This window comes from Actinia tenebrosa, unplaced genomic scaffold (assembly GCF_029948245.1).
Source record: "Actinia tenebrosa isolate PJP-AT-01 unplaced genomic scaffold, QUT_ActTen_1.0 PGA_scaffold9__36_contigs__length_13948895, whole genome shotgun sequence".
NCBI lineage: Eukaryota > Metazoa > Cnidaria > Anthozoa > Actiniaria > Actiniidae > Actinia > Actinia tenebrosa.
In genome coordinates this window covers 3,721,848-3,744,396 of record NW_028292586.1, presented here as the reverse complement: position 1 = coordinate 3,744,396, position 22,549 = coordinate 3,721,848, and the positions used below count along the sequence as shown (strand labels likewise).

At 37.3% G+C, this 22,549-nt stretch overlaps 4 protein-coding genes across 22 annotated transcripts in view; all 4 read right to left on the bottom strand.

Annotated features, from left to right (window-relative positions):
- Window positions 1-22,549, bottom strand: part of LOC148904521 (roundabout homolog 2-like) — a 78,196-nt gene that overhangs the window by 25,743 nt on the left and 29,904 nt on the right. Inside the window, exon 7 of the mRNA XM_089025052.1 lies at window positions 9,015-9,036. The gene's annotated coding sequence lies outside the window, so the exon portion shown is untranslated. The remainder of the gene's footprint in view (window positions 1-9,014; window positions 9,037-22,549) is intronic.
- Window positions 4,712-6,037, bottom strand: LOC116289078 (uncharacterized protein F54H12.2-like). Its single transcript, XM_031695967.2, has one exon. The coding sequence runs from the start codon at window positions 6,035-6,037 to the stop codon at window positions 4,712-4,714; it is 1,326 nt and encodes a 441-aa protein (XP_031551827.2).
- On the bottom strand, window positions 7,431-8,528 carry LOC116289077 (uncharacterized). Its single transcript, XM_089024985.1, has 2 exons — window positions 8,282-8,528; window positions 7,431-8,185 (listed from the first exon to the last, which is right to left on the bottom strand). Exons 1-2 carry the CDS (start codon window positions 8,526-8,528, stop codon window positions 7,431-7,433), a joined length of 1,002 nt encoding a protein of 333 aa, XP_088881111.1.
- The window catches only part of LOC148904523 (uncharacterized), a 33,615-nt gene continuing 21,852 nt past the window's right edge, over window positions 10,787-22,549 (bottom strand). For 5 of the 19 annotated variants that reach the window (XR_016118901.1, XR_016118899.1, XR_016118889.1 and 2 more), the window contains 11 exons: window positions 20,306-20,371; window positions 18,449-18,599; window positions 17,997-18,208; window positions 17,157-17,271; window positions 16,794-16,946; window positions 16,536-16,626; window positions 15,468-15,592; window positions 13,989-14,094; window positions 12,856-13,029; window positions 12,594-12,794; window positions 10,787-11,634 (listed from right to left, as the gene is read on the bottom strand). Coding sequence is in view for 1 of the 19 variants with exons in the window: in XM_089025183.1 (XP_088881309.1) it covers window positions 11,556-11,634; window positions 12,856-13,029; window positions 13,989-14,032 (297 nt within the window). In the remaining 18 variants the exon portion in view is untranslated. Of the gene's footprint in view, window positions 11,635-12,593; window positions 12,795-12,855; window positions 13,030-13,988; window positions 14,095-14,631; window positions 14,737-14,830; window positions 14,891-15,467; window positions 15,593-15,810; window positions 15,926-16,535; window positions 16,627-16,793; window positions 16,947-17,156; window positions 17,272-17,996; window positions 18,416-18,448; window positions 18,600-20,305; window positions 20,372-21,616; window positions 21,763-22,549 lie in introns of those variants that run through there. The other 14 variants (XR_016118898.1, XR_016118897.1, XR_016118896.1 and 11 more) reach the window with 14 other exon arrangements.

Here is a 22,549-nt window from a genome sequence, read left to right as displayed (position 1 = left end):
AGAATCTGATGTTGATCTAATGCAAACATCAGATTCTGAAAATGAAAGTGACGACGTTTGGAATGAAGAAGATTTGCACTTTCTTCATGATTCGGAGGACGAAAGCGTGGATCGTTCCTTCTACAGAGAGATAGATAATTATGAACATCATTAAAGACATGATTTGTATTGAAAGTATAATAATCGTTGATCATTAGTTTATATTTTCTTAGACTTATTTATATACTATACATCTTTTGTAAATATTTACTTAAGTGTGATCTAGATTAAACTGATTGTTAACTGGAAATGCTTTTTCCAGAGCGGAGTGGGTAGGGGGGATAAGGGCGTGAATCGCTTGATAAATAATAGATAAATAATTATGAACATTCATGGCACAGAATGCCTATTGTTTTAGGGACATGCACTTACAGTTCAGATTGTCACGTACATTTCAATGGGTGGGCATAAATTTGAATAATAATATAATTCCTCAAGTTCTGATTGGTGAATGCATTAGAGCAAAGCGGGGAGCGGGAAGCTGCGAAGCGTATCCCTCGAACGAAGTGTGAGACTGACAAAAACCGCCTCTATTGTCTTTATAATCCGTGTTTGACAAGTGATCTCCACGCATGTAAACAAACTAATATCTATTCTTCTTACCAAACTTTTTTGACCAGCATAGGAATTTAGTTTACAAATTGAAACTTACGGCTCTTTTGCAAGCTAACCGACAAATAAACTCAATACAGTAACTCATATGCTTGTTTAAAGGAAGGATTTAAAACCTAAAGCCGGGTAAACTAATCGGCTAAATCTGGCGGCGAAAGACAGAAAACTCTGTTTTCTCTTGTCGTTTATAAAAAAAATTGTTTGCTATCAAAAACCGTTTAATGAAAATAAAAAACTGTTTGAGTAAAACCTTTATAAACAGAAAGTTTCGCGTACTTCTTGTTACCGGTAAATTTTTATTCCTATTCTCGATTCGAAGCTTTTCTTTTACAAATTAAAAGTCAAGGAGACGCTTAAGACGCAGTTAGCCTTTATGGAGCTGCCGATCTTCTACTTTTTTGAATGAGCGATATGAAAACCTATTAGTAGATTCGATAGCATATATAGCATATGAGTCATGACAATTACTCATTTGGTGGCTCCTAAAAGAGCCGTTGTTTGTTTTTAAAAGAATTAGTTGTTTTTACTCCGCATAAACTCAAGTAGTGCGTCGCCTCGTAAGGCGTTTTGCCTTACGAGGCGTGGAGCAAAACTCAAATCCCTCTCAAGTTTGTGCGATAGCTCACAACTAGCCTGTCCAGCTTCTTTAACGCTTGCCTTCTTCTCAAGTGGTGGCGTTTTTGGTACGTTGTTATCTGCCATGATGTATTTGTGAACTAAGTACGGAGCATTCAGTCTAACTTTATATTCTAACTGCTAGGATCGAATCTATCTCAAACTTGAAGTCCAATCAGGACACGTATTTGGAATATTTATATGAACACCAATCAAAATTATTCTTAACTACTTGACCTTTGACATTTCTTTGTTGTGATTGGTCGATGAAACGTCAAAACTTTATTCAATCGCACCATAAATGTTTACGCATGGCCGTAGATTACAGTAATTGTTTGTTGATGATGGATAAACGCAAGAGACCTGCTGCAGGATATTTTTCAGAACTTGAAAGATGCGAACTCCCGAAATTCAAAAAGCGATATGTGACTACAAAAGAAGTCCTCGATGGTCCCTTTTTCGTTGATAAGCTGCTAGCGAAAAAAAGAAAAGGTCATGAAGTCCAGTTCCTGGTAAAGTGGCAGATGTGGAGTATCTGTGATAGTACATGGGAGCCGGCAATACATATTCCAAAGTCCATAATACAAGAATTTGAACGGCGAAGTCCATCTGCCGAAAGAATCGAAGATGCCATAGAACGACTTGCAAACCTTCTTGAAAGAGGGCTCAAGACAGGCCTACAGTACACAGAAACCTTAGAAGTAAAGCACGAACTCGTAAGAACAATCTTCCCCAGAATGCCATCAGAAATCTCTAGAAGGTCATACCAAGCCACAGAGAAAGAGTTCAGAAATGCGGGTCTTGGGGACTACCTCGAGAGAACCGTAACTGTAACTGGTGCGCGACGAAGGATAGAGTTCCCGGTTAGCCTGAGACTCGTACTTGGCCTTTCACCGAAGTTTTTTGCCAAAAATAAAGTTTCTTATAAGAATGATTAACTTGGTTGAGTTGATTTCATTTTAGCTAGACTGCTTGCACTATGGATGTTCGTTTTAAAACACCTTGTAATATTATGATTTCGGGTCCAACTCAATGTGGGAAAACTGTCTTAACCAAAAAGTTGTTGGGCAACCTGGACAATCTTTTCACGGAGGAAATACAAAAAATAGTATATTGCTATAGAGCCTTTCAACCTATCTTCTTAGAATTTGAGCGCGAGCTTCCCAACATTGTTTTCAAGGAAGGGATAACAGATGACATCTTAGACCTGTTTGAGGGCAAGAATGGGATCTTAGTTGTGGATGACCTCATGGCAAGTTGTGCTAATGATCAACGCTTCTTGGACATCGTAACAGTATATTCTCACCACAAAAATATCACTGTCCTGTACATTTGTCAAAATCTATTTCCTCCAGGCAAATTTTCTCGAACTATATCGTTAAATTGTCATTACGTTTTTGCTTTTAAGAACCCAAGGGATTCTTTAGGGATTTCGAATTTTATCCGCCAAGCTTTTTCAGGAAAAAGGGGAAGAGACTATGCACTAGAAAGCTTCGAGGACGCTGTTAAACCAAGGTTTGGATATCTCATATTCGACATGCATCCTTCCACACCCGAAGACCTTAGGTTACGGACCAACATATTTCCAGGGGAACGTCACATTGCTTATATTATGCGTAGATAAATTTACTAGGTGACACTATATTTTTTTCATTTTGTTCATCAAGTCTGAGCGTGTAAGACGTAATCTTGACTTTTTGACCGTTTTGACAAAGTGTAATTCAAAACAAAGAAAGTATTTGCTTGAACACTGTAACAAAGACCTTATCCTCACCATTCGTGAGTTGGCTGTCAATGTGTTAAATGGTGTCGTCAAGTTAACTCCTGCTCAAAAATCTCGACTGCATCGATTCCGAAAACGACTGAGAGCTTTGGCTGACAAAAAAGTACCTTTAAGTGAAAAGAAACGCTTTGTCGTGCAAAACGGTGGATCTCTTCTACTTTCTCTAACTCCGCCCGTGATCTCAACACTCGCCACCTTGTTAGCGTCAAAATGAAGTTTGCTAAACGCATGGTTCTTGTGCCAGAAGAGTTCATGGACTTGTTAGAACGTAAAGCGAATCAACAAACTGCCCCTGAAACCAAGTCTTTGATACGTCTTGATAAAAAAATGGAGGGAATTTTGGGCGATTCTGCAAAGAGCATTGATGCTAAAGTTCAACAATACAATCAAAACTTGCAACGATATCTCGAGGTTCAAGAGCAAAAACGCCAGCATATACCTACGGTAAGAATCCATAAAGAGGACGAAGAACCTCCTTCTACTCCAAAGACCTCTAGCAATGGAAGCGTTGCTGTGCAGACAGAGCAGCAAGACGCGGACCAGTCTGTTCTTGTAGTAACCCCTATGGCTGTGCAGGAAATCGTGGAAGCAGTACCCAAGAATTCAAAAAACCTTGGAAAGACTATGCTCAATAGACTTAAAGTCAACCCTGATAAAATTTCTTGGGATGATAAAGGAGAAGTACACATTGATAATCAAGTCATCAAAGGATCTAATATCGTGGATTTGGTAAATGATCAGTTGAGAGCACGACAAAACTTTAATCCAAAGGGGTGGGAACAATTTACAGAATCCATGGCCGACATAAATATGCCTCAATATCTTATCCGGAACGAGAAAAGACGTAGTCATGCGTTAAAGTTTAAACAAACAGCCTCTCCATCCACACCTGTACAGGAACCCTCTCCTTATTCTTTTCCTCCCACCCCTCCTACAACACCGACAAGTCTACCTAAGAAAAGTCCTAAAGCAAGGCGAAAGAAAGAAAAAAGATTATCGAACAACTGGATAAAATACTAAAAAACAAAACTGTTGTAACACATTTTTTTCATTTTATTGTTCAAAATAAAGCTTTTTTTTTTTTTTTTTTTTTGTCTTACAAATTGTTGTCTACATGTCTACGCTTGATTACATTGTTTATATGAGATGTGGCTACTTGAAGTCTTTTATCCTTTTTTTTGGTTTTATTACTGTTTTTCTTAAAAAGCATATGCCTGTTAATGAAAGCAATTACACGATTATCGTTTACGAATTTGTTTTTACTGAAGGAATTTACTATCATCTCTAATGACTTCCCACGGTTACGCTGCATAATAAAATAGATGGAAAATTGTCCACACGTTGTATAACAAGTTCCTTGAAGCGTGCGAGGGTTATATTTCCATGCAGCACTATGATTCTCTAAAAATGTTTTGAATTCTCTATGGTAAAATGAGGGTTGCTTTCCAAATGAATCGAAGAATTCTGAAACGATTTCATTAGGGAAATACATTGCAACCCAGTGACTTCCTATCTCAGTGCTTGGATCTGTGTTCACGATTAGTCCGCATGGATATTTTTCAATGACTTCTGGAAGCGTATCTGAAGAAAACACTCCACAAAACTTGTCTCTACTTCTCATATCCTGTTCCATAACGTTCGTGATTTCCAAGGTATTCATTTCTAAGACGTGAAATCGTACAATACGTTTCTTTGGCGATCGATCTCTATTATGTTATCGAATTCTGCATAGCAAAACAAATTTATAGCTTCAGTCAGTGCCGTATCGAATACGATTTCTAAAGTTAGGTTTCCTTTTTGTCTTAAAGTCAAGAGTTCGGGGGAGTCACATCCATCGGGCGTGAGGTCAAAGACAAATAGACCATACCCTTGATAGTAATCTGATCTAGTAATAGAGTTTCCATTGTCTAGACGAAATTTTCCCGTTCCCGTAAAAAGAGTTTGATATGCTTCAATGAATTGGCCCCCGCTTGCTGTTAATTTTAGCTTCATCGGTTTTCCTCCAGCGTGTTCATTGTCGATATATACACCAATCGAAGACATCCCAAACAACTTAAACTCGAAAGGATTTTGTTTCAAGTGTCCATTGACTGCAGAAGCTCTTACCAATCCAACAACAAGTCGTTTAGGAATTTGACCATTAAACACGTTATCCTTATTGATCGAAGGGGTAGTACCTGGAATGGTAAAAGCTTTACATTCAGTCCTACGAATAGTATAACAGGCAGGAGATTTCATGAGGGCTGCTTCGTGCGCCATGATGATGTGAGGGGCTATTTTCATCTTACGAACTTTCAATACGGCCGAGGTTAGGCTAATCACATATTCCTTGCCTGTTGCTCCAGACATAAGGCAAAATTCGGAACTGTTTGGAATGAGTCTTACTTTCATGTCCACAAAACTTAGAAGGTATTTACGAATCGTAAAGGCATCGACAAATAGGGGGGCTATCATTTCAAACTCAGTGGATTCTTTGATCAGGTCATTTCTTTTCTTAAAACCCTTGTTTGTTCCTTCAGCTGCGACTCGGGTATCATCAAAAGATCCTGCTGTATCCTCATACCACATGCTCGTTTGAAGTTGAGATCCTTTCGCCCCTGTGCCGAAGTTAAGTACGGTTTCGAGGTAGGCTTTGTAAGATTGAGTATTCGTAGGATTAGAAACTTGTGTCGAACCAAAAAATACATCGATCTGTTTCCACAGACTATGAAGAAAGTTGTTTACTGGTGCAACCCTTTCGTTCGCCTCCAAGGCAGTGCCATCCTTATGCTTTATAGTACCCTCAACATAAAGCTGGGTGTGTGGTAAGTGTATGTAGTCTTCATTTCCTGGTACACTGAATTCTATAGGTGTATTACTGTTTAACGTAGAAAGGGGTCGAAATTCCACATCAGCTTTCTTTAAAACGCTGTTTTGTGTAGGACTTATGGTAAAAAGGTCCAGTTCATCAATGGTGCACTCATATGATTTTGGGTGAATAAGAGACATGTTTGTTTTTTAAACTACCGAGCGGAGCCAAAAATATCTTGAAATGTTACGCGTTTACCACTCTTCCTTAAAGTGAGCAACTGATTCTTCTTCTTGGGTTTTATATATTTTGTCTTTCCCTGTCTTTGTTTCGCAGTCTTACGTTTCTTTTGTTTGTTCAAAGGCGTGGCTTTTCGTTTTCGTCGTTTTCTACCTGAGCCGGTTTGGGAGTTTAATGCATTCTTTAGTTTATTAGCAGCCTCCTCCTTCAATACCGTTCCCGTTTCACGAATTCTGTTTTGTAGTGATGTCTTGAGGTCGTTTCCAGATAACGTATCATTTATCACGTTGGCTCCCGTTTTTAGTGCTGCTTCACCTACATGTTTACTCGCACTCTTGAGAAAAGGAAGAGCACGTCTGAATAAACTACCAAAAAAATTTCCTAAACCCCCACCCCTTTGCACATGTCCGTAGCCTCTCTGAAAAAGTTTTCCTGCAAAAAAAGGCGAAGACGCTCCCGCGCCTCTTTGCTGTGCTTGGTTGAGATAGTAAAGCTTGTAAGCTTCAGGAGATGAGGTATGTCTTTGGTTCATTTTCTTTTTTCTTTCTTAGGCCATGTAAGGTAACTGCTTTACCCTAAAATGTAGGTTGCAAACTACTCTCCCTCGTTCAAATGATATCTTCCTGCCTGCGTCATCCCTTAAATCAATCTTGATCTTCTCAAATTCCTTTGTTTCTACTGAAATATATGTGGGGTTGTCAAAAGATTTGTAGATAATTTCCCCGTGTTTTCCCTCTACCGGTATGACTTTCAGTAACCTGGCCTTTTTATCTCCCACCATCTGATATCCTGCAATATCCACATAAACGTAAATACAATGAAATCCCGCACTGAGATTATTCACATACGGTGCTACTACGGACTGTGTAATCATAATCTTTCCACCTCCAAATCCTAATATTTGTGACAACTGTTTTTCCAAAACTAACTTGTAACCTTCACGTAAGGATACGCGTACTTTTTCTGAGGTATTGTTATACGTTAACTCAATGTTGGAGTTTACTTGAACTCTAAACTTGTCGTTGACAACCTGCAGTAGGTCAGATATCGTATCATAATAACCAGCTTCTATGAGTATCGTATCCGAAAAATCATTTTTGTTTTTATACTCAATGCGTGTCACTTCTTGTGGTACATTATAAAAAGTGTGTGGCCATAATATGCTCTGGAGACCTACTTCATACTCTCCTCTCAGTTGTACGAGTTCTGGAAGATGCACCCTGTAACTCGTTAAGGTATTATCCTCAAAAACATCCAATGAAGCATTCGAGGGGAGTAAGATGTAAAACTGTTGTTCATCCATGTCCAAGGTAAAACGATAATTAAAAGATTTTCTTTGAAAAACGACTCTATTTATACTTTCTTGTTCTCGATTTGATTTGCTAGTATCCATGAATCGTAGCTCGCTGGATAACCTTTCCAAGACACAAGAATTTCCTTCTTAGCACCCCGCCCTCTCGTTTTCAAGATCTTGTCTATTTCATACACATCGTCATCCTTAATAACCTTTGCGAGTTCAAATTCGTAAAACGAACCAATGATCTCATCTCCATTGGCTTCTTTTAACTTATACACAGGCGGTGTGCGAGCAATACGTTTAGAAATCGTGAAAATCTCATCGGTGTACTGAGGAAGGTAGCCTTTATCGAACGTTCTTCTCGCTTTAGAAATCCTAACCTTATCTCCTACATGGAACGCAAACTTCGTCTTACCATCTATTAAATCACGATCATAAAGCACATGCCATATGTGATCTTCGTTTTCTCGATTGACTAAACGAGGTTTGGTTTTGATGCTAGAGTGATATCGATTGTTATACCCCTCGACAATGTCTTGGAGAACATTCACATACTTTAGGGTTCCCTTATAGGTCATGTAACGATACATCAACGCTTTCAAAGAACGAATTGCCCTCTCAGCCAAACTCGCTTTGGTATCCGACTTCGTCGCAAAGAAAGTGATATTATTCTCCTTTAGCAAAGCCTTGAAAGGGCGATTCAAAAACTCTTTTCCGTGATCTGTCTGAAATCTTTCAGGTTTCCTTCCCTTTTTCAAAATCTTTCTAAATGCTTGAACTACACTTTCAGCCGACTTGGATTTCAGCGGCTCTGCCCACATAAATTTAGAAAGAATATCGATACACACCAAGATATATTTTATGCCATCATTATTCGAACTTAATTTTTAAATATCTATCAAATCACCTTGCCACTGTTCATCAACTCTTCCTAATATAACACGGTTTCGACGAAACCTTCGTCTAGCAGGTTTATGAAGGGTATATGCAGGTTGGGCAGCCAACCATTCACGAATTTGGTCAAGCGTTATTTTCTTCTTTTTGCTTTCTTCTTTGACAACACGCCATAAGGTTTCTGGACTTGAAAAACTTCCCCCTCTTTTTGGATCGTAGTACAGACTCGACAGGTATTTGCGGATTTTTGGATCGCCCATCGATGGACTGTACTATTACTTTACTACCACAACAGGCAAAAGTGCACCTTATTTGTCTTAAAATATTTCCTATCTTCAAGGATGGTAGAGAAGAAAGACAACCCATTTTCACCCCTATGCAAAGATACTATTAATGAATTCCCCGGAAAGGGACAATGGGTTTTTTAACTTACTGGAAAAAAAGAATTATCTTATTTTCAACCTTTTCCTTCCAGTATTTGATTATTCTTTCCGACATCTCACATGACAATAGGCGCGTGACACCTTTTGATTGACTCCCCACGCAACAGTGCGTCATCCAATCATCAGTCGAGGTACTAAACCCTTCAAGTCTTGGAATCCATTGTTCACCACCCCCGCATGGGTGTGGACCTACCCCCCTCCCCTACCTGTTACAAACCGGTGTGTATTAGATGGGTGTGGACCCACCCCCCTCCCCTACCTGTTACAAACTGGTGTGTATTGGTAGTGTCAAAGTTACATCACCTCGTAATCTCTTCTCTGTTATCTGAAAGTAATACATTTATCCACGTTAATTATTAATTCACTAGTAAAACGTATACGCTTTCCATTGAGACATGACAATATCGTGAAAACACGGATAAAGAGAAAACAAAGCGATAAATAAATAGATAAATAAATAAATAAATAAATAAATAAATAATAAATAAATAATGAATGAATGAAATTAAATGAATGAATGAATGAATGAATGAATGAATGAAAATGAATGAATGAATGAATGAATGAATGAATGAATGAATGAATGATGAATGATATGAATGAATGAATGAATGAATGAATGAATGAATGAATGAAGAATGATGAATGAATGAATGAATGATGAATGAATGAATGAATGAATGAATGAATGAATGAATGAATGAATGAAGAATGAATGAATGAATGAATGAATGAATGAATGAATGAAGAATGGAATGATGAATGAATGAATGAATGAATGAATGAATGAATGAATGAATGAATGAATGAATGAATGAATGAATGAATGAATGAATGAATGAATGAATGAATGAATGAATGAATGAATGAATGAATGAATGAATGAATGAATGAATGAATGATGAATGAATGAATGAATGAATGAATGAATGAATGAATGAATGAATGAATGAATGAATGAATGAATGAATGAATGAATGAATGAATGAATGAATGAATGAATGAATGAATGAATGAATGAATGCCCTCCTGCCTGACATGCCTGCCTGCCATGCCTGCATGCCTGCCTTCTGCCATGCCCTGCCTGCCTGCCTGCCTGCCTGCCTGCCTGCCTGCTGCCTGCCTGGCCTGCCTGCCTCCTGCCTGCACTGCCTAGCCTGCATGCACTGCCTTCCTGCCTGCCTGCCTGCCTGCCTGCCTGCCTGCCTGCTGCATGCTGCTGCCTGCCTGCCTGCCTGCCTTCCTGCCTTCCTTCCTGCCTGCCTGCTGACTGCCGCCTGAATGAATGAATGAATGAATGAATGAATGAATGAATGAATGAATGAATGAATGAATGAATGAATGAATGAATGAATGAATGAATGAATGAATGAATGAATGAATGAATGAATGAATGAATGAATGAATGAATGAATGAATGAATGAATGAATGAATGGATGGACCCACATAACAATCTGGGGACCTCAATGTGTATGCACACCAACAATCTGGGGATGGTTCACAAAGTGGGGACTTGAATCAGGTCCCCACTTTGAAAAAGTCAGGAAACGGATTATCTTAGCTAGAAAACACTTTTCCAAAGAAATTTAAGCAAGTCCTCAGATTGCAATTTTTGGTGTGCAAACTAGTAGGTCCCCACTTTTCATGTTAATAAGTGCAAAAATCACAGTTTTTTAACTTTACAGTACACAATATGACTTTTATCAATGTAAACATCTTCAATCAAGCAATGCAAATTATTGACTCTATTTTTAACTGGAAAAGCACACTTTCTAAAGTTCAGGTCCCCAAATTGTCGAGTGAATAAGTGTGAAAAAATTGTTTTCAAAGAAAATGTCGTTTTGATTCCAAAAAGCTCTTAAAACATCTATTCAAAAGGTGCAGTGACCGGAAAACATTTTTTTGAGCTTTTTTTAAAAATTTGGGTCTCCATTTTGCCCCACACTGCCAATAGTCCCCAGTTTGTAGTGTGCAAACCAGATTTTCTTTTAACTGTTTGATGACTTGCAAATAGAGTCCCAATATTGACAAACGGACGCAGTGTGATATTTTTGGACGATTACAAAGCAGTGAGTTGAGACTGAACTCTAATATTTATTTATTAACAAGAAATAACAGTGTAATACTCAAAAAATGATCATGGAGTACTATTTTTATAAGTTAGTGATCCTGCTCTAATAGAATGAGAGAAACTGCTTAAGGCCCCGTTACACATTGAAACTTTTAGCTGAAACTTGTGAGCAACAGCGTTGCAAGACAAGTTTCAGAAGCAATTGTACCGTGCAACACCCAAGCTGTGTGAAACTTTTGTTGGGAGAAAGTTTTTGCAACCGAAACTTATGTCGCAAACAAGTTTCAGGATGGAATTACCCCTGAGAAACTTGTCTCGCAATTCCGTCGCATACAAGTTGCAGCTCAAAGTTTCAACGTGTAACAGGGCCTTTAAACTCAGAGTCCCAGGTGGTGGCTCTTTCACATACATATATTTCAAAAATCGTGGTCACAGCCGAAGCACAGTCCACACTCCTAAGACTGCAAAATATATTGGGAATTTTTCGCATAGTAAATTTATTCACAGCATATTTTTGTTGCGTATTGTGGACTAGTAGCATGTATACCAGTAATATACCAGTAGGTGTATATAGGATTTGGATACTCATAGCAAATTACCCCTAAAAGGTACCAGAGCCTCATCCAAATGGGCACAACATCTTATAATTTTACCCCCAAAACCAGGTTTTAAACTAGCATAAGGGATGACAATAAGATGATGATATCAATCTTTTGATATATAAAGCGGAATATGTTCAAAGTGGAATGTGTTCAAATTTTAGATTGTGTTGTTAAGTTCTTTCGAATGACACTGTCATTTTGGTCATAGGATAAACTTGGGTTTGGTGCCAAACTTGTGACATCATTTTCCTGAAAAAGATATAAAAATCAGAACAAGGGCACTAGGTCAAACATTGTTTTTTTTTAGCCATTAAACTTCGTCATATAGGTGGTTTTAGCTGTTAGAAACTGTTTAAACTGTTGCTTATCTGTTCTGTTCTGTGCTGCGTGATTTGCTCAGTTTCCTTGTCTATATACACTAAAAATACTCAAAATACTGCTGTGACCAACGGTTCAATCGTACGTAAGGAACCACTGCATCCTCACACAAGCGTCCGTTAATAAGTTAATCCAAATCCTCTAAATAACCAAGAATGAACCTGTTCACTCTTGGTTATTTAGGGGATTTGGATTAACTTATTAACCGACGCTTGTGTAAGCGGTCACGAGGCAGATATAGGATGCGGTAGTGTGTATAGATGAGGAAACTTAGCGAATCAAGCCAGCCGATAACAGAACAGATACGCAACAGTTTAAACAATTTCTAACAGCTAAAAAACACCAATATAACGAAGTTTAATGGCTTAAAGAACACCAATATTTGCCCTAGTGCGCTTGATGAGAAATAATAAAAAGAACAAGTTAGTAAGAACAAGGACCTCTATATCATGGCTAAGTTTCGAGAACCTAGGGATAGAAATGGAAAAGTAACCCAAATGTGTCGATTTCAGGTGTCGTTTTGAGCAGCGTGTTGCCAATCAAAACAGCACATTACTTCATGTCACACAACACTTGCCAAGAGGTCATTTATTTCTATATGTATGTTATTGTATTTTTATATTTTATAACTCCATAGTTGTAGATGTCACTGTCAGAAGTATAAAATTTAAAAATAGTCTAATAATAAATTATGTACTTCTAATGCGCTTTTTAATATGTAATGATTCAAGTCACAGTACAATATAAATAATATCCTATTTACTATTGAATCATTAGAATGAAGGTGGGTATTGAAATGAAGAAATGAAAAATGAAAATGGGATGGAAACCTTTATTTGGTGATCACCAAACGAGAAGACGGTGCAAGCACCCTTGTCACCAGCCTTAATTCCTCAACATTCTCTTGACAACTTCTCTCCAATCCAAGAACGTGTACATGTAGTTCTTAGTGATCTGGATCTGGAAAAGCTACTGGTCCGACACAAAGGCTGTGCCCCTTGTAGCATTGAAACCATGTAATATGGAATCGACTATTCTAGGCAACCTAAAGTTGATACTCATCCCCCACATCTAGGGAGGATTTGATCATACCTTGGATGGTGTTTGTTGGTTCCTGCTGCCAATACTTTAACGAACTCACTGATCCAGATGATCTGGGCTTCTGTTTTTGGCGGCTTCTCGTCTTTAGGTGCATCTGTGTCATCTTCCTCTTCTTCAAATGAATCATCCTTAGATGAACACTTCTTTTTTTCGTCAGGAGATTTCCTGGACAAAGAACAAAAGACACCAATGAAGACACTCAAGGCTCATGAAACAACATAACAGGACCAATCAGCACGAATGGAACTGTTAATTCGGCCACCGAAGGGACATTCAAAAGTGGCAGTATTTAGTGGGCTGTCAAAAACGTGTTTTATTGATTAGTACGAAACTAAACAAATTAAGTGAAATATTGCATATTGAACTTTTAAATAATGTTTCTAAAACTTCTGATGCTATTGGAGCTCAGTTACTGTATAACCCACATTCAACTTCTAAGAAGAACTGAGTCAACAAAACAAGAAAGCTGTAAACCTAAAAAGCCAAGAAAGTCAAAACAAAAAAGCGATGAGCATTTGAACATCTAATCCAGTTTATGTAAAATGACAAAACAAGTTTGCTTGTTATATACAATGGCAATGAGACAATAATATGACAGATGATAATGCATTTGTACTAACAAGCATGAAGACTCTACATGTTCAAAAATGTTTTTTATATTGTAACGCTATAAAACAAATGCGAACATACTTAAATAGCGCATCGCGCTGTACGTGTTTCTCTGTTAGAAGTTGTTGTGTTGATTCTACAAAAAGTATTATTGTACTGTCGGAATGTAAAACGAATGAATAAAAGAATCACATATTTTGCAGTAATAACTTTATAGTATTTACTTAAGATCTAAACTAACCGATTTGTCCTGGCCGTAATACGGGGTTAAAAAGTATGGTAGCCTGCGTGGCGGCTCTGGGGGAGGGGGATTGGGGACAAGGGCGGAGGGGGGAGGGGAAGAAGGAGAGCCTGCCGGCCTGTGGTCTGTTGGATCAAGGGGAACACCTAACAAACTGAGGTCAGGAACAGGAATCCTATTCACATGTGCCGAACCTAAGAATCAAACCTGAGACACCAGTAAAATAAACTGTGGTCAACTCACAGTATCTATACTGTATAATGAGGATACGTACCTGGTTGGATTCTTGAGATGCATCGGACAGATATTGTTTTCCATCCATGAAGAGACTATTGGTTCAAAACCAGGTAAATCATGGTTCCATGTTAATCATGCCTCATCTGAGGAAACAAGGAAAAGTATGTCAATGATGGCAGAATAGTAAAAGTACTGAAGTAGGGTAATCCATGCATAAAATAAGTATAATATAGAACCTGGAAGGGAGTCTGATGTGAATTTTGAAGGAAGATGAAGATCAAAAAAGGAATGAAAAGGAGGACAAAAGAGCTAGGGTAAAGGACCAAGAAGGGACAAGGATGCTGGCGGGGGGGGGACGGACGGGGGACTCCCTTATAAAAGGGGGTGGGGGGTCCTCGTCCCTTTTAGGGTGATAACGACAGGAATGTGCACCAACTGAAATTTGTGGTCCCTTTTAGGATATGAGATCACTATAAATTACAAAAAGGCAAGCGATTTGTTATGACGACGTCTACATAAACTCGTCAGAGCAAACGGCGTTTAATGCAAATAAAATCGAGAAACCAAACAAAAATGCGTTATGCGTTGACAAAAAAGACAAGGACCTGACAAATTGAAAAGGTTGAGAAGTCGGTAGGAAGAATTGAGGAGGAATAGAGGGAGAATAAAAGGGACAGTACCTTTTTTATGGTCATGGGCAGTAATCACATTTTCTAATAATAAAGCATCGACGGGGACATTGAATGCAATTCATTTACAATCCACTGTCGTAGTAGACGTGCTTTCTGAATGTATTGGCAAGAACATTTTATAATGAATAAAAACCCAAGAATTAATGAATGATTATATTAACCTGTCGCAGAATAAAGTGTAACCTACCATCTGACCATTATTTTGTGAGACACTGGGTCAAATCTTGGTGATAATGCGTTAAACAAACTGGGGACAATGAGTAGAAAGCATGGATTGTAGTGTGCTACAGGCATCCCAGCCACTTTTTAGACAAATGTGATTGGAAATATAGACTGTGCAAGTTTTAAATATAGGAAAATATAGAATATATGCACTTTATAGGAGCTAAAATAGCTTTTCAGTACTATCTACAGTATAAAAGCCATAAAAAAACTGAACCGAAAAAAGGCATACCATTTTATTACCCTTCGCCAAATGTGCTAAACAGAGTAAAATAGAAATGTATCACTCAGCAGTCGTCCTATTTATAGGAAATATAGGAAGTTTTCTTTAAATATAGGCTCTTTATAGGATCCTATACAAATTATAGGAAATATAGGAGGTCTGGGATGCCTGCCTTTAGGGAAAGGAATGGAATGCATTGGACCTGACGACTGAAATTGACTAGATTTGATTTGATGTCACTGAAAATGATTGGATATGTTGGGTGTAGCTGGAAGTGTTTGGATATAATTAAGATGGACTGGATGGCAATGAGATGGATTGGATTGGACTGGAATGGGTGAAATGTGACTGGATTTGAATCAAGGTTCGCTTTACTTACCGGTACTTTGTCTGAGAACTCATTGCTTCCCAATTCTGGTCAAAGGACCTTCCACGCTGAAGTCTTGTCCCCAGGGGATTCCCCATGATCATGAATCCATGTCATTCAAGCATCATCTCGTAGATCTTGTGAAAATGATGGAAGTATTGGTAAGTGTGGAAAGAGAGTAGAGAGTATAAAGAGCTCCTACATTGCTCAAAAAGGATGTGCAAGAAAAATTGGTGTGGATATGTGAGCAACATTTAGTCTGCAACTTGCAACGCAACCATGCACGTTGCACCACAAGTTGCATGATTTGTTGCTGTTACTACCCTGGTTTATATCATAGTCTTGCAATCCTCACCTGGATAACCTTTTCAATAAACCACGGCAAAAATTTAATGATCCAAGGCTACTAACAACAGCTTCTTTCAGTATACCACGCTCTGGTTTTGGCAGCGTGACGCCTGGGGACAGGTCTGATATGATACCATCAAACAGAGTGCTAAATGATGCCAAACATTTTACCAAAAATATTTTAAAAAGTCCCAGATGGTTCCAGAAACATGTTTTCTTAAATGTTTCCAACTGTGGCAAAACTGTCAGGAAACATTGGGGAACTTGTTTACTCAATATCAGTTAGCATATGCGCATTTTCAAGATAGAGCTAGAGTTGCTAAGTAACGAAATTTTAGAATTTTAATTTTCGTGGCTAAACCAGAAAACATTGTCTCCATGTGTCTGCCCCACAGCACAAACATTTTTGCCTCTTGGAAGCAAAACTTGTTGAACACAGCAAGGTTTCGCATGTGGCTAAACTTGAAAACATCAGGGAACATGCACACAGAAACATGTTTCCTCGTTTAGCCAGGGTCCTAATGCTCGATGTCTCACCAATACAACATTGGGTATGATTTCCCACCTCGATGTAATAAGGCAGAAGAATGCTTGTTTGTCGAAGCCTGTGCTTAGAAAGGTTTATTCATTGCTTTTCCTCCCTCTGTAGAACTTAACCTCCAATTTTCAATTTTTATATTCAAATATTGGTTGTTTGTATATAAATTATGTCATTCAAAATTAAGAACAAACCTTGGGTAGGTTGACTTCCATGATAGATAGCAGCATTAGAATTTAGTTTTCATCAGAAACATTTAGCTTAAGGTTGGTGCTGGGAGGAGAGCTGTGGAGTAAAATCATTTCCAAGCATAAGTACTTAAGGTCTTGGATATATGAATTTAAAAGTTTTAATTTTTAAAATCATGCAACATGAATGTCATGTATCATAACCATACATCATCCATACATCAATGATAATGCATTATCATCACATTTCTCCAGCCGTCTTACCAGTGTCTGTTCTTTATCCCTGGTGTACAGAGCATGCTGGTTAAAGTTTTTTAGTCCCACTTTGATGGTAGATGCCATGGGCATAGTGCAACAGAACTCAGGGTAAGTAAGTTCCTTGGTCATTTTGTAACTTGTACGCCATAACTCAGAAACCTAAAATTACAAAAATAAATATTTGTGTTACGACATAATTTTTATAGTAAGCATGACTCAGCTGAATAGTGTGCAGCCATGGCACAGTGAAAAAAAATAGAATAAAGTGCAATTGTCTGAAGAAGCTTCTACTAGGCAAATGGCTAAACAAATTGGGAATAGTTTTATATAGCAATGTAAGCCTCTTCCATCAGCTCTATAATCTTTTACCTTTCTGCACTTGAAATCCATGTGTCATAAAGGAGGGAAGATTGGGATGACTAGCTCACATTAATCTACAGGTACACATCACAGGCAGACCTCCAGAAGCAAACTACAGAGATCCCTGTGGAGTGAGGAAATGTTGGTTTCAATCACTGCTGCTCAATATTAGATTTTTTTCAATTCTCAGATTGACTATTACATTACCTCTTTCTTCAATTTCCTAAAAAAATTGCTCATCCCAATTAAAGCTTGGGAAATCCCAGAAGTTCTAGTATGAGTAACAACAAGGCATTCTATTTCTATACTGGACTTGAGTAAAAATAATATCTTGCATTTTGAACGAGAATCATGTTTTTAAGTAACTTATATTTTATACATATGTATATATACTTATATTCTTGAGTTATATATAATTATTGCTTCTAATATTTTGTACCCCAAAGTGACATGTTTTGCCACAAAGGAAGGCTAGCTGGTTGGTTTATCAGATAAGTTCGCTTGGCAGCAAAAAACGCCAGTCAGTATGCGAGTACATATAAAATAATCACATTTGATAGAGCCTCGTGGCTCACATTTCATCACGTTTGAAGCAAACTTATTCGTTTTCTATCGATATTGTTAAAACAAATGCCTTCTCTATTCCTTCAAGTTAAAGCTATATAGTTTATTCATATATTCATATCAAAAAATTCTTTAACCAAGCATCTGAGGGACAGGATATCATTAAAAACTGACATCCCAGATTGCACTGTGAATACTCTATGATCAATATCCTATCCAAAACAGTGCATTATTCATATATTCTTATCAATTAATCCTTAAATAAGCATCTGAAGGACAAGATACCATTGAAAACATATGTCCCCATTGCACTGTGAATACTTATTGAACTCATTGGCAATGATGAGGTTGGGCTTAGCTGCCCAGATGCCACTACTGACACGCCTGTTGCTATGTAGTAACAAGGTTAGTTACCATTCACGGACAACCACCTGGCACAGTGAATCAGTGGGAAAAGAAGAAACTAACTTTATGCTTGACTGACGGCCGCTGGAATGCTAGTTAGGGAAAAAAATATTTATATACTTTGTTAAAGTGACTTTTTTTTCTTTAGCGTTTTAACACTAATTGGGGACACAAAATAAATAAATAGAATTGCAAACTACTGAAAAGAACCAGCCAATCAATCGATAAATTTAAAACAAGACAACAATAAAAAATGATTAATTATAAAATTTAATAAAAAATGAGAAAAGTAAGTAAAAGTAATAATGAAATATTAATGGCAAATACTTAACATTTTAAAAATTCTTCTAAAATGTCACATGTGCAGTCATTTTGGATCAGCTTTTAAGGTTTTCACTGGGACTTTTTGTCTTCCTGCTGTATTTTTCTTCCTGCTGTATTTTTCTTCCTGCTGTATTTTTCCAGCAACTCAAAGAGTGTTTCCTAAAAAAGACAACAAACTTAGAGGGACGCACTTCAACGATGACGGTTGTCGCCATATGCTTACTTGCAAGGACATTCAAATATTTCTATATTTTGAAGACACTGACATAAATAATTATAATTTAAGTTAAGAAATAAGAAATCACCAAAGAATTTGATTCTAGATTTTTACACGCGAGACTGGCCGAAGCGTCCTCTTGTCTACGCAAAAGAAATCGGATTCTACATATTTGCTGAATCGCTCAATTCATATGAATGAATATTAAGCAATAGAAGATAGTTCTTATGACTCTACTGGTCACGAGAAAAATTAAAAATCAAGAGCCGTAGGTGAGTGATTTTAAAACTTTTTCGAGTGATTCTCCCAACATTGCAAGTGCTCTATTTGACCGGTAGAGTCATAAGCACTATCTTCTATTGCTTTTATGATATAGCTAAAGATATTTCAAGCTGGAAAAAGCATCTTATTTCCTGATCAAAATTGCAATTCTCCAAACTATGGCAATTAACAAATCACATTCGTCATAGTATTTCCATTCACGCAAAGCGTGTCACACCAAGATCTTTTCACACAATATTTTCGATAATTTCATAGGAAATACATGATATTACATCAAAATCTTACAATTTTCTTTTAAGAAATAAGACTCAAATGCTCAAAAGTCAAGCTGAAGTCACAGTTTCTCAAGATCTGAATGTTATGTGCACATTTTCAATCGTGAAATAGCTGAACAGGTTAGAGACTTGATATTTTCTGTCTGAGCCAAAGCTTGGTATCTTTAATGTCTCAAAAATTTGTTTTACAATAACTGACAAATTTCTCGCGCTTATTGGTTAATTTTTATCATCAATAAGAGGACAGACAGATAAAGCTGACGTCAACGAGCGCGCGCTCTTTCCATTAGTTGTTTTGATCAGTAAAAATGAGAAGTTTTTATCGTTTTTGTTATTGTAAAAAACAAATTGACATCAGATTTTTATGTGTCTGTCCTCTTATTGACAATAAATTTCGCCATCACATTGGCAAAGTAGTATGCGGATCCACTCGGCTACGCCTTGTGGATCCACACTACTTTGACAATGTGATGACGCAATTTATTGTCAATAAGAGGACAGACACATAAAAATCTGATGTCAATATGTTAAATGAATGAAAATTTACTACAAATGATTAAAACTAATTTTGGAAAACAGAAACTGTCTATTTTGTGGACTCCTTAGTTTTTTTCCGCCTATGCTTCATCAACTAGTGAGTTTGATGTCGGCAAAACAGGGCTTTTTGTTTGGATTTGGCTTGTTATCGTTGAAAACCTGAAGCTTCAGTTTCTATGTTAAGAGATACATCATAGAGTGGAAAGTCTTTTTCCATTTTCCTTGAAGCTTGAAGTAAGGATATAGTGGAAAAGTGTGAAAACTTTTTTGTAAAAAAGGTGTCAATTAAAAACCTTGTCTTTACCGACCAAATAGAGAATAGGTTTTCAGCCAATCAGGGTGCGTGTACTATCTAAGCTATATCATAAATATTAAACACACCCATGGGGAACAGAATTTTTATCTAAAACTAGTAAAATACAACTTTCCATGCGAACAAATAACCAGAGATGTGCAACATGTGCATGGGGAACCGAATGATTGACATGAATGAAGACCAAAGCGTGAGGAAGGATAAATTAGAAAGCCAAGTGCAGACAGAAGAGAAATTTAACCTCATGGTCTTTGTCCTGGGCATTTTGTCTTGGGTCGCCTTGTGGGTTGACATTCGCATCTTGACCCTGTACACCAGCAGAAAGAGAAAGCAAACCAGTTATAGCGCCTTAAACACTGTGCAGGTGTGGAACTTGTCTAACTTATTGCCAAGCCATGCATGATCACGCCGCGACTGCTTGAGCAAAGTGATTATTCATGCTGGTACTCGGCTTTATAGTCGTCATGGGTAAGACAGCTGTAAATAGTGTTAGTGCCGTACGAAGAAATTTCAATTTATATATTCTCTGTCTTTGTTAAAGTTTTTGCTCCGGTCACGCTTCTAGTTTTGTCGCTTAGTTTCTTAGTTTCTTTGTTTCGTATTCAAATTTATAGTACTTTTGCTTAGCTTTTTTTCATTAGTGTTCAGTTCTCAGTTTGATTTGTATCGGACAAGACCACATTTATTTTGCGTCTCATTTTGTTCCGTAAGTATAGTTCTAGGCAATCTTTGATATTTTCTGCTATTTTGTAGTCTTATTTAGTGTTTCAACAGTTTGTATTTATTTTGTTTTGTAGAAATCCTTATCGTTATCGTAAAATAAAATGCATTCAATGTAACGCGTTTTTGAACTGAGGTTACATATAGCAAAGTTTTCATGCAAGACTTAAACTGAAGGCGAAGTCACACATGCGTACGGTACTTACTACTCACACATTAAACAATTCAAAAATTTAAATCAATGATATTAATCCTTAAAAGCTTAGTATCCTAGTGTCATGATGTCAATAAATACACTGATTACAGTGTAAATGTTCATATAAAATAATGCAGTTAGATATAGAAGGCTTCCCTACAAATGTTGTTGCTAACGTCGAGTCTATGTGATTGCCAACTTCAATACAGCTCAAGAGAAAGGATTACTAACCTTTTATAATATTTCCTTAGACTTTATCTCAAGGTTTTTATCGTTTTAAAGCCCCGTTCACACTGGCGATTTTTGTGGCGATTTTTTTGGCGATTTTCAGAAATATGAAATCTTTTGTCTCATCCTTCAAAAGAGACATTCCTCTAGGAAAATCTTGGTTTCCCGAATAAAACTTTACAAGTAAATTCTTTACCATTATTTATTATGGACAAAATCACAGCAAAAATCGCCGCAAAAATCGCTAGGGCTTAAAAAAGACAAATTTAAGCTCAATGAAACTAAAGAATATCCAAGCTGACTGACCAGCTGAAAGATTGATGGGTCAAAACGATTTCTCTCCCTCAAATCAGCTAAAATAAATCGTTGTTGAATCGACTTGTTACTTCTATTTTTTCCAGGACTTACCTCTCAAAGATTTGAAGACATTCTAAGCGCATATTCTAGTTAAGAAGTTGATATATCTAGCGTTTCATTAGATTTGATTTTAACCGCCGCTCATGCGTGCGTTGCACATCTGCATCACGTGATTGCAACCTGAAACGTCACGAACCGGTCAAACTTGTTTAAGAGAAACGAAGACTTCCCTTGAAAATTCTCCTCTTTGACGAGCTGTTTGATTGGACAATTAGCTGTCAAAAGTGACAGCTAATGATTGACACCGTACTTTTTCTAAAAGCAAGCCGAGAAAGGAGTAAACTTTGGTCGTAAAATTTTGCTATATTTACTAGAATTTATGCCTTTTCTACAGCAAAAAGAGGTATAATAATCAAAAGTCTGATGACTCGAAGTAACCATGAGGACTCTCAATTGATAGGATTTGTCTTTGGGCACCAACTCGAAGAGTGGACTCGTTAAAAAAGTGATTGAAAATTTCAAAAATGTTTGAGAAACTAATCTGTAAAAGGAACCTAAATTAGATGTTATTAAACTATTAAACTATTTCTTCAATTGTTATTTGGTTGAACTATCACAAAACGCCAGTATTATCTTTAGCTAGCTTTGAATCTAAACGACTCTAAAACTGTTTTCTTTTTCATAATAGCGACAGCCAAAGCCAGTTATTATGAATATCTCAAGCTGAAGCTGTGAAGTTTTTCAACTTTTCAAACTTTTGTACGAGTTAACGTATTTTATTGAACACGAGTTCCACACCACACAAGGGCGGGACAACGGATAACTTCGCTTAGTTTTTTCTTTTCTTTCTTTTTTTTTGGTGGGGGAAGGGGGGGTTATTTGCAAGATCTTTAACTTTTGAAAATATCACAAAAATTTTCAGTTTCGGAAGGAGCTGGAGCTCTGTACACTACGACGTTCAGATGCAAATGAGGACATTTTACA

What these genes read in the sequence shown, in the direction of transcription:
- LOC116289078 (XM_031695967.2), bottom strand. Translation starts at nt 6,037, where the DNA reads ATGTCTCTTATTCACCCAAAATCATATGAGTGCACCATTGATGAACTG.
- LOC116289077 (XM_089024985.1), bottom strand. Translation starts at nt 8,528, where the DNA reads ATGGGCGATCCAAAAATCCGCAAATACCTGTCGAGTCTGTACTACGAT. An exon ending in AGTTGATGAACAGTGGCAAG is followed by an intron (nt 8,186 to 8,281) that starts GTGATTTGATAG and finishes TTATGTGGGCAG; the next exon opens with AGCCGCTGAAATCCAAGTCG.